The sequence below is a fragment of the Seriola aureovittata genome, chromosome 8 (assembly GCF_021018895.1).
Source record: "Seriola aureovittata isolate HTS-2021-v1 ecotype China chromosome 8, ASM2101889v1, whole genome shotgun sequence".
Classification (NCBI taxonomy): Eukaryota; Metazoa; Chordata; class Actinopteri; order Carangiformes; family Carangidae; genus Seriola; species Seriola aureovittata.
Window position 1 is genome coordinate 12208731 of NC_079371.1, and position 8803 is coordinate 12217533.

At 42.3% G+C, this 8803-nt stretch overlaps 1 protein-coding gene across 13 annotated transcripts in view; it reads left to right on the top strand.

Moving 5' to 3' along the window:
* The window catches only part of dlg3 (discs, large homolog 3 (Drosophila)), a 79840-nt gene that overhangs the window by 67684 nt on the left and 3353 nt on the right, over positions 1 to 8803 (top strand). For 5 of the 13 annotated variants that reach the window (XM_056382133.1, XM_056382134.1, XM_056382135.1 and 2 more), the window contains 9 exons: positions 1489 to 1603; positions 3404 to 3580; positions 3697 to 3772; positions 4366 to 4465; positions 6348 to 6389; positions 6522 to 6572; positions 6679 to 7040; positions 7327 to 7436; positions 7523 to 7614. In XM_056382133.1, the coding sequence (XP_056238108.1) occupies positions 1489 to 1603; positions 3404 to 3580; positions 3697 to 3772; positions 4366 to 4465; positions 6348 to 6389; positions 6522 to 6572; positions 6679 to 7040; positions 7327 to 7436; positions 7523 to 7614 (1125 nt within the window). Of the gene's footprint in view, positions 1 to 1488; positions 1604 to 3403; positions 3581 to 3696; positions 3773 to 4365; positions 4466 to 5124; positions 5171 to 6347; positions 6390 to 6521; positions 6573 to 6678; positions 7041 to 7326; positions 7437 to 7522; positions 7615 to 8803 lie in introns of all 13 variants that reach the window. The other 8 variants (XM_056382139.1, XM_056382144.1, XM_056382146.1 and 5 more) reach the window with 3 other exon arrangements.

Below are 8803 nucleotides of genomic sequence, written 5' to 3' on the forward strand. Positions count from 1 at the left end.
TGGGTGTTTGTTTTTCAAGGCTACTTGTTCGACAGACTCTGGACTTTGATCTCTTGTTCACGTTACAGGAAGTGTTGCCAGCTATGGATGATTAAGCTGTAAGGTAGGAGTCAACCCCTACAGGCATGGCAGTAAAGGATACGTGGAATAAATGTGAACAATATTCTCTGGCACTGGTTCTTTTATAGCCTCATTATGATCAGGACATAGATATGTTGTCTTACTTGAGCAATAATGTATGTTATCACATGCCATTAATGATTTGATTCTAGGCTGTTGTTTACAGCCAAATTTCTGAGCACAGCAGTGCAACATGAAGTATTAACACTTACTAATTCTAACTGCAATGACTTTCCTTTCATCAGCACTGTAAAGTGTAAAATTGTCAAAACATTTTGATATATGACAAAATTAGTCGTTCACAGCGCTGCCCTTTTACAGTCCCAACACCTCCTTTGTGTGATCACATGAGCGACCTAGTCTACTTGTTTTTCTAGCTGCATCTGCCGGTCTGTTTATCTAGCCGGTGTGCTGTGTGGTGTGGTGGCCTAGCTTGTTCCAGCAGCCTGGGCACAGAGCACGCTGCGCACAGCAGGCTAATGAGAGCATTCTTAATGAGGAGGTCCAGGTGGATTCATACATCATCCCTGTGCTCCAGAGCAGCAACTGGATTTACACACCTATGACAAATGGTCATGCATTTGAAATTGTTGGAGGCCTTCCCTTTTTTTAACCACACTAAAGAGCCCATGTTGAACTTAATTAATCTGTATAATTAATTACCTGACATGAGACATTACTGGATGTGTAAGGCAGATCTGCGATAAACCATCTGTTCCTGGGGTCATTAATCAGCCTAAGGATTCGCTGAACCTTCCCTTTATTCACTACAGCTCACTGCAGCACAATGTAAGACACAAAGATTGCCAACAATTTTTCAGTGAAATAAGAGAGCAGGGTCCAATACTGTTTTGGCTCCTTTATTACCTCGTTGTATTTTCGCCCATGTCTGTTTGTTTGTCATCAGGATTATGCAAAAACTGATTAACCAATTTGCTCCAAACTTGGAGGGGATGGGTCATGGGTCAGGGGCCCTGGAAGAATCCATTATGTTTTGGTTGAAGGTTAAACGACTGGATCCAGGAACTTTTGATCACTTTCCTTAACATTGCAAGATGGGACATTTTCTCAGTTTCTCAGAAAATAATGTATGGATCTTGTAAAAAAAAAAAAAAAAAGAATACTTATGATGTTGAGCTCTACGAGTTTGTATAGTTTGGTGCAAATCCAGATCATAAGCTGGATCTGGTGAAAGAAAATCAATTGGCCTTGGCAGAGGTATGCGCTCTACTTAGTGCCATTATAGTTTGACATGTTACCACCTTAACTTTGGGTGTATCAACTTGAAAGCACAAAGGGTTATTGTATTCCAGAGGACCTGTTTTTGGGGTGCTGTTGACAGAGTTTGTTTTGTTTCTTACATTGCAGAGTATAGTCGCTTTGAGTCCAAGATTCACGACCTGAGGGAGCAGATGATGAACAGCAGCATGAGCTCAGGATCAGGCTCCCTGCGCACAAGTGAGAAACGGTCTCTCTATGTCAGGTAAAGCTGGAGCACACACACACACACACACACACTCACACACACACACACACTCATGCTTGCACTCACTACATCAAGTTCTAAGATCTGTTGTCAAAAGAAACACTCTTGCATAATAAACCTCTACCTGCCTGTGGGGAAGAATAAAGCCTGAAAGCACATGTTGTCAAAAGCAGCCGCACTGTCAGAGTACAACAGCATGACACACATGGCGTAGATCATACAAAAAAACTTGAAACTATTTGTAGGATAATGTTTAATTTTAGGGCATTGGGTTGATAGTATTCATCACCATAAAAAAAAACAAAACAATGGACAGGCATTCCCTGTTGTTGTTTTGATGCCGCATGCGACATTGATTCTACTTCGTGTAATGTAGATTGACAGGGGAGCTTGTCAGAGTGACCTGCGTTATGACACTTTGGGCTGCTTGCCAGACTGGATGGAGGCTCATTTAGGAATTAAAACAGGTGGCATCCTTCTGCTCACATAAATGCAGCAAGTCACAAAGGACTCACAGGGGTCAAGGTAAAAGGACTGTGTGATGTAACTTCATAGTCCAAGTGCTTCCCCATATTTCTGCTGAAGCACTAATGCGCTTCACTTAACCTAAGCCTAATAGCTACATTACTAGATTGATTTAGCCTGAGTTCAATAGCAATGGACCTTACCCGTATGTATCAAAAGAATATAGGTGTAATCTCATTGGACACATGCTATAGTCAGAGGAGTGTTAGTCTGACTCATGCCTCTCTTATAGACTGGCTCATATGAGGCATGTAGAGCCTAGCCTGCTCCTGTGCGGGTGACTAAGCCCACAGTTATGTTGGAAAAGCTGTCTAGTTAGCCGGCTGATGCAGGAGCCGCCATATCCTCCCAGCCCACCCCCAGGAATGTGGAGGCGTTAAACCTCTAAGGTGCACTCGAAAAAAACACAAACACAGTGTCACATGTGCTCACACTCTCACTGAAACACACTGTAAGTATGTCATGGTGCAATAACATGGTTAATGCTAGGAATTTGATAATCACTCACCAACCTATGTTGAAAGTGCTCTTGTGTGACTTTAAAGCACACACGCAAAAAGGCTTCCGCCCGATAGCATCAGGACCGTTTCAGTAGTGCTGTCTACCTATTGCCACGTGCTGTTTCAGTTGGCAGGAATAGCTTGGCAAAAATCTTTTAACAGAGGAGGAAAATGCATTTTGGTCACAGCCTGCCTGTCCACTGGACCATGGTATATGGCCTGAAGATATAGGCTTGTAGGTCAAGGAAACTTTAAAACCAGTAAAGCAGGTCTTACCAGGTAATACCGTCAGCAGTGGCTATGGGTTTACCTGTCTGACAAGACAGTGATGCACTCACAGACAATAAACTGTGTTTGTAGAGAGTATGCGGCAATAGCAGGTAGAGATGTCAGGTGGAAACATCAATGACATTCTTTATATGGGTTGTCTGCAGTCCAATGTGACATTACTTTCCACCTTTATGTTTGTATGGTTGTACAGTAGCATGTTAAATAAAAGTGTTATTATCTAGTTAGTCAAATGCAAAAAGTGACATGTCTTTCAAGGTCTTACATTCTACAACTTAATTCCACATATTTTGAACGCAGTCCACATGCAAGGTCAAGTAATTGAAAGAGTAACAAGGACCAATTATGTACTGCAGGCGACTCATAACTGCCATTTTGTGCCAAGAGTGGACACAGAGTAATTTGATCTTAATGCATGTGGAATCTCTACACACAAATTCGGGATAGAAGGGAAAGAGTGTAACCAAAGCTTTTGCTTTTGTAGAGCTTTGTTTGACTATGATCGAACGAGGGACAGCTGCCTGCCCAGCCAAGGCCTGAGCTTCTCTTATGGGGATATCCTCCATGTCATAAATGCTTCTGATGACGAGTGGTGGCAGGCGAGGCTGGTCACACCACATGGAGAGAGTGAGCAGATTGGGGTCATTCCAAGCAAGAAAAGGTACAGTCGCTTTTCATTTGCCGCAGTGTACTAATGCCAGACAAAGCTTAGGCTATATGACTACTTCCATTCATTCCCAGCCTAAACATAGTCCCACTTTTTTTTTTCCCCCCCAGAGTGGAGAAGAAAGAGCGGGCCAGGTTAAAAACAGTCAAGTTCCACGCCAGGACAGGGATGATTGAGTCTAACAGGGTAAGTGTAGAGGACCAGCTGCTACCTGTCCTGGTGCCAGAGAGGCTGTCTTCAGAGCTGCTGCTGGGCTCCCAGGGAGATGGCCTACTTCCCCCTGAGTGTGGGAAAGGGACCAGCACCTGCTCACTGAAGCGAGCACAAAAAGCGCTCATATTACTGTATAGCTTACACAGGAGCTCTGTGGAGATGAGAGGTCTCTGTAACCTCCGCAGCTCATGCACCCAGTGATATTAAGAAATGTGCACTTACAAAATGTCTGCACGTTTGTCAGAGACAGATCTGTCAGATTCCATTTGTAGAAGTATAAATCAGTTGTAATGTTGTATCTGTATAATGTATTATGCAAGGAGATTCAATTTATTGAAAACAGTACATGTTGGTAAACGGAAGCTTCACATTGATATGCCATTCATTTTCATACATTACCTGCTTCTCATTTTCATTATTTGATGTGTATTTTTTGTTTACATTTCATTTGTTTTTTGTTTGTTTTTTTTTTTTGCATGGGTGTTGAGTACCTTCATTGAAACCCATTCTGTTTTTTGTTTTCACCCTCTCATTGCCCCCTCCCCCCTTCTCACCCACACAAACAGCCAGTCAAAGTAAAGCGCAAAAAAAGCTTCAACCTCTCACGCAAGTTCCCGTTTTACAAGAGCAAGGAGAATATTGTGCAGGAGTTGGTGGAGTCTGAACGTGAGTACCAGCTGTGTGATCGGGGGGGGGGGGTTGTTTTTCGTCCTTTCCCCTTCATGCTTCAGTTCTGTCTCTCCAATTTTCATCTTTCCGCTCACCTCCAGGGATGGTTTGTGTGATGGCACCACTCTCATCCCTTTCTCACTGTCCCAGAGAGATGCCTCGCATGCAGAGCCGGCATCAAGTCGGGAGATGTGGGGGTTCTCTCTGGTGTGTCTGTGCATCTGTCTGTGGGCTCCAGAGGAGTGTCGAGCTGTGTGTGCTGCCAGCTGTGTGTGTGTGTGCGCAAGTTCTTGGCTGCATTAACACACAGGCCTTCTAACACTGTGATGCTACTCCTTGTATAAGTCCTGATCAATTCTCCAGTCAGTCACTGACCCACAACAAGAAGAATCTCATTAACTGGACTGAAGCTTTAACACTTAACAGGTCAAAATCCCATTTTAATGGGATTGGGCTTGTGTAATTGAAAGGCCGTGGCTTACTATGAACAAAGTGGGGCTCAGGCTTAATGAGTACAGCACAGCGCCATGTGTCAGTGGGCTTGGCGAACACTACACAGCACTCCTCTCCCTCTCTGCCCCAACTCTCACTAACCTCTTCTTCTTCCTGTCTGCTCTCTTCTTTTGGTTTCTGCTCTCACCTGTCGGGACACCTAGGACTTCCCAGGGTTAAGCGATGACTTTTATGGATCAAAGAGTTTGAGTAAGTGTGTGGTTGTACTGTCAAGCAGCTGTCCCCTAAGCTCAGAGAAAAATGCTTTGTCACTGCAGACCCAGCTGGGAATGCTAAACCACACACATTTAGAGTGACACATACACACACGCGGACCTATGTGGGTGCTCACACACACACACACGCCTACTCAGATTCAGAGAACATATAAAATATGCATTCCCACAGGAGGATGAGTGAGAGTTACTGTTATTCTTAACGTCTCATGGGGTCTTTATAATAAATGTTTAGCAGAGTTTTGTCAGATAAGGTCAAACAGAGCTGGAATGTATTTGTCACCAGAGCGTCGCTATGCCAGGTTGGAAACACTTTTTCCTCCACTTCCCTTGAGTCAGCCAGCTCCTGCCTCCCACCTGTGGACAGCGTAACGCCTGTATATTTATGCCTCTGCGCCGGCGACAGCCAGGGCTGGAGGCATTATGTTTTTGCGTTGTCCGTCCCATTCTTGTGAGCGCAGTATCTCAGTGATGCCTTGAGGGAACTTCTTTAAATTTGGCACAAATATCTACTTGGACTTGAAGATGAACTGATATGCCATAACTCCTGAATTCATACGCTAATTATGACACAATCTAACACCAGTGTCTAATAGGAAAAAATAATGACATTTTATATCCAACTGGTCAAAGGTCAATTCCATTTGAGATCATAACGTTCTGCAAAAACACTACTGGCCATTATTCAATGCTGTAACTCAGGAAGGGGAGATGACCATATTTCCTGCAACCTGACTGGTTGGCAGAGGCATACAACCACAAGGCGGTAATTCTACTTTCTTTGTCTTGTCCCTGATATGAGATCCGCTACCACAGGCATAGATCTGGCACTAGCAAACATTGGCCAGGGAATTGTTGGTCATTTGGGATACTGTCACAGGAAACACTTAATTTCCTATTGCTTGCACCTAAAACCACTTCCCTAATATTGCGAGAGCGTGGCTGCCTTACCAGACAAGACTTCTGCTTTCTTTATCCCCTTTTCTTTTTTTCAAGTGGCCTAGTTTTTCAAAAACAAGCTGCTTTTTTTCCTGATGGCTTTTGAGGCAGGTGAAAATATTTTTCACCCTTAAGAAGAGAATTTATTTGAACTTAACTGTGGCTTTACTGTTTTGGGATTATGTGCAACTTGCTCTCTTATGCTTTTGCAGAATGCCTGACATCCAACACAAGTGACAGTGAAAGCAGTTCAAGTGAGTCACCCTCATTTCTCGTGGTCCTTCTGGTTTGTTTTACACTGCCTTCATAGACGAATAACATTGTATTTTATTGTATTCTTTTTTTAAATGAGTTTAAAATTTTCTGATGATTTTGTGTTATTGCAGAGGGACAGGAGGACACAATTCTTTCCTATGAGCCAGTCATTCGACAGGAAAGTGAGTAAATGGCTTCTCCACATTTGAAAAAATATATAACATAATTCAAACTTTGGATTGTTTATTTTGCATTTATCTTCACCTGCCTTCTTTACCTCCAATTCAGTCCACTACACAAGGCCTGTGATCATTTTGGGTCCAATGAAGGACAGAATAAATGATGACCTCATCTCAGAGTTTCCCCACAAGTTTGGCTCCTGTGTACCCCGTGAGTCGACAGCACGCAACAGCTCTGCTCAGTACACTGACCATAACAGCGGTGGCGTAAATAAACTTGTTCCATTCCCCTCTGCAGATACGACTCGTCCGAGGCGAGAGAATGAGATGGACGGCCAGGACTACCACTTTGTGGCCTCGCGAGAGCAAATGGAGAAAGACATTCAGGATAATAAATTCATTGAGGCTGGCCAGTTCAATGAGAACCTCTATGGGACGAGCATCTTGTCTGTCAGAACTGTGGCGGAGAGGGTAGGCTTTGAGACTTGTTTCTCTGTAAGATTGGGTTACCAGATTGGGTTTGGTGTATATTTGGGTTGTAACCAGAGGCATGTTAGGTTTCCTGCCAAATCGGAAGGCAGACATGTGTAATTAATGTTCCACTACCAACTTTCCCAAAACCTGCTACTCTCCAGTACTCATTTTTGCAGCATTACAAGAACCACAATCAGTCCTTCTTCAATATGTGGCCTACTTGTGTGACAAAAATCTAAAAGTTCATAGTATTTTTAACAAAGCGTACTCTAACTGCCTACAGGGGAAACACTGCATTCTGGATGTGTCTGGGAATGCCATTAAACGACTGCAGCAAGCACAACTTTATCCGATTGCCATCTTTATCAAACCAAAATCCATTGAAGCCCTAATGTAAGTTTGAGCTGTATACTGTAATCAAGATATCAGTGGTCGTAAGTGTTTCTGTGGTAATAACTAGAACCACTTGTGTTTTTCAGGGAAATGAATAAGAGGCAGACATACGAGCAGGCCAATAAAGTCTTTGACAAGGCGGTTAAGCTGGAGCAAGACTTTGGAGAGTATTTCACAGGTTGGTCTAACTGGCCCTTTGCTTTGGGTCATTGATAAATATTTGTAGTTCTGATTTGGGCTGTAGCTAATGATTTTTTAAATTATAGATCTCTTAGTTATTTATTTATTTTTTTGATGATGATTGGTGAAAAATGTTTATTACAATTCTCCCAAAGCCTTATAAAATAAGACAAAGACAAGCAGAAAACCTTTGTGACAGGGCAGAAACCAAAGGTTTGGAACTTTTGTCTGAAAAACGACTTAAAACAATTAATTGATGAAAAGAGGTGCAGATTAATTTTATGTCGACCAGTTTAATCAACTAATCGTTTCAGCTCCAATTGATTCATTCTTTAAAATTTCTTAATTTATATTACAATTTTTGGGGGCAAATTAGGTTTGAAAACGTGTGAGTCGTCTTACATTGGAGGTCTAGACAATTATGTGATTGCATCATCGGTCGTTCTTTTTGAATGGAGAGAGTACCAGTGTAACACTGTCTTCTACGGAGAGTGATGCATTATGGGTTGTTTGTAACCTTAATGTTGTGAGGATAGTCAGTGTTTTCAGTCCTTTTATATCAAGTATTTCAGAGTTAGTGTTTAGTTAGCCAAGTGCAACCTTCAGGAGTTTCTGGTTACTTGTGTAATGTGTTTTGTTGCCACTGAGGAAATAACTGATTGAAAACAAGTTCATAGCATGTCCTAACATCTTTACAGCAGAAATGAACCAGGAAAAAACTGTCAAACAGCCAAAAATTCTGTCTTTCACAGATGATAAGCACAAAAAGACTGAAAAATGTCAGAGAAAATGATTCTGACCACTTAATGAGGCTGACAGGGGAGTGAGTCTCTGACTGATGTACAAAGATGCACAAATGTGGTTTTACGTATTACCATATTTCATGTTTCACTTATACAAGAGAAAAAGGCTAAAGTGATGAGAACGCTCGTCTACTTGGATTAATCTCAGGGACACTTTCCCACCAAGTGTTTCCTATCCTCAAGAAGAGTTACTCAAAAAGATACCTTGGAAAAGGGTGGATTTGTCCTATAACCAGGGTTGTGCTATAACAGTAGTCATTTACTATATGTCAAATGTCAAAAGAGGAGAACAAAAATCAGTTTTGGAGAGCCCACGGTCAGTGGTCTGAAACCTAAAGATATTAAATTTGAAATGATGCACAATAAAAACTGGCAAATCCTCTC